Raw genomic sequence first — 593 nt, forward strand, 5'->3', positions numbered from 1 at the left:
GGAGAAAACACTTGCTGCTGTCGAGTCTTTTCCAGCCCCAGCAGGCCACGTTTGCATGATTCAAAAGAGCAGGCCGACAAGTACATATGGCCGTGGCCACGCCACCAGCAGTGCCACAATACCTTGATTGGTCTGAAACACAAATCAGTTACTCTCGAGAAGATCACCCTCCCAGAGTCCCACGGCCTGGACACGCTGCTCTAATACTCGAAGCCCAGATCGGTGGGTACATGATGAACAAAGTATTTGTCGACGGCGGAAGTGGTCTCAATCTTATTTATGCTGACACCCTCCGCGGGATGAACCATTCCGTGACAAAGCTTCCTGCAACGGACACAACCTTCCACGGCATCATCCCGGGCAAAGCAGCCACGCCACTAGGAAGAATCAGCCTGGACGTGGTATTCGGCTCACCCGACAATTTTCGGCGTGAAAGACTCGACTTCGAAGTAGTCGACTGGCCTTCACAGTACCACGTGGTACTGAGCCAAGTCGCGCTGACTCGCTTCAAGGCGGTCCCGCGCCACGCTTATCTCAAGCTCAAAATGCCAGGGCCCAACGGCGTGATCACCGTTTCAGGAAATTTCACGTGA

General features: G+C 54.0%; 1 protein-coding gene across 1 annotated transcript; it reads left to right on the plus strand.

Annotated features, from left to right (window-relative positions):
* The first annotated feature begins 230 nt into the window (after positions 1–230).
* On the plus strand, positions 231–593 carry LOC104584108. Its single transcript, XM_010238247.1, has one exon. The coding sequence runs from the start codon at positions 231–233 to the stop codon at positions 591–593; it is 363 nt and encodes a 120-aa protein (XP_010236549.1).

Source organism: Brachypodium distachyon, chromosome 3 (assembly GCF_000005505.3).
Source record: "Brachypodium distachyon strain Bd21 chromosome 3, Brachypodium_distachyon_v3.0, whole genome shotgun sequence".
Lineage (NCBI taxonomy): Eukaryota > Viridiplantae > Streptophyta > Magnoliopsida > Poales > Poaceae > Brachypodium > Brachypodium distachyon.

Excerpts from the sequence above, each read along its gene's own strand:
- LOC104584108 (XM_010238247.1), top strand. The coding sequence starts at position 231 with ATGATGAACAAAGTATTTGTCGACGGCGGAAGTGGTCTCAATCTTATT.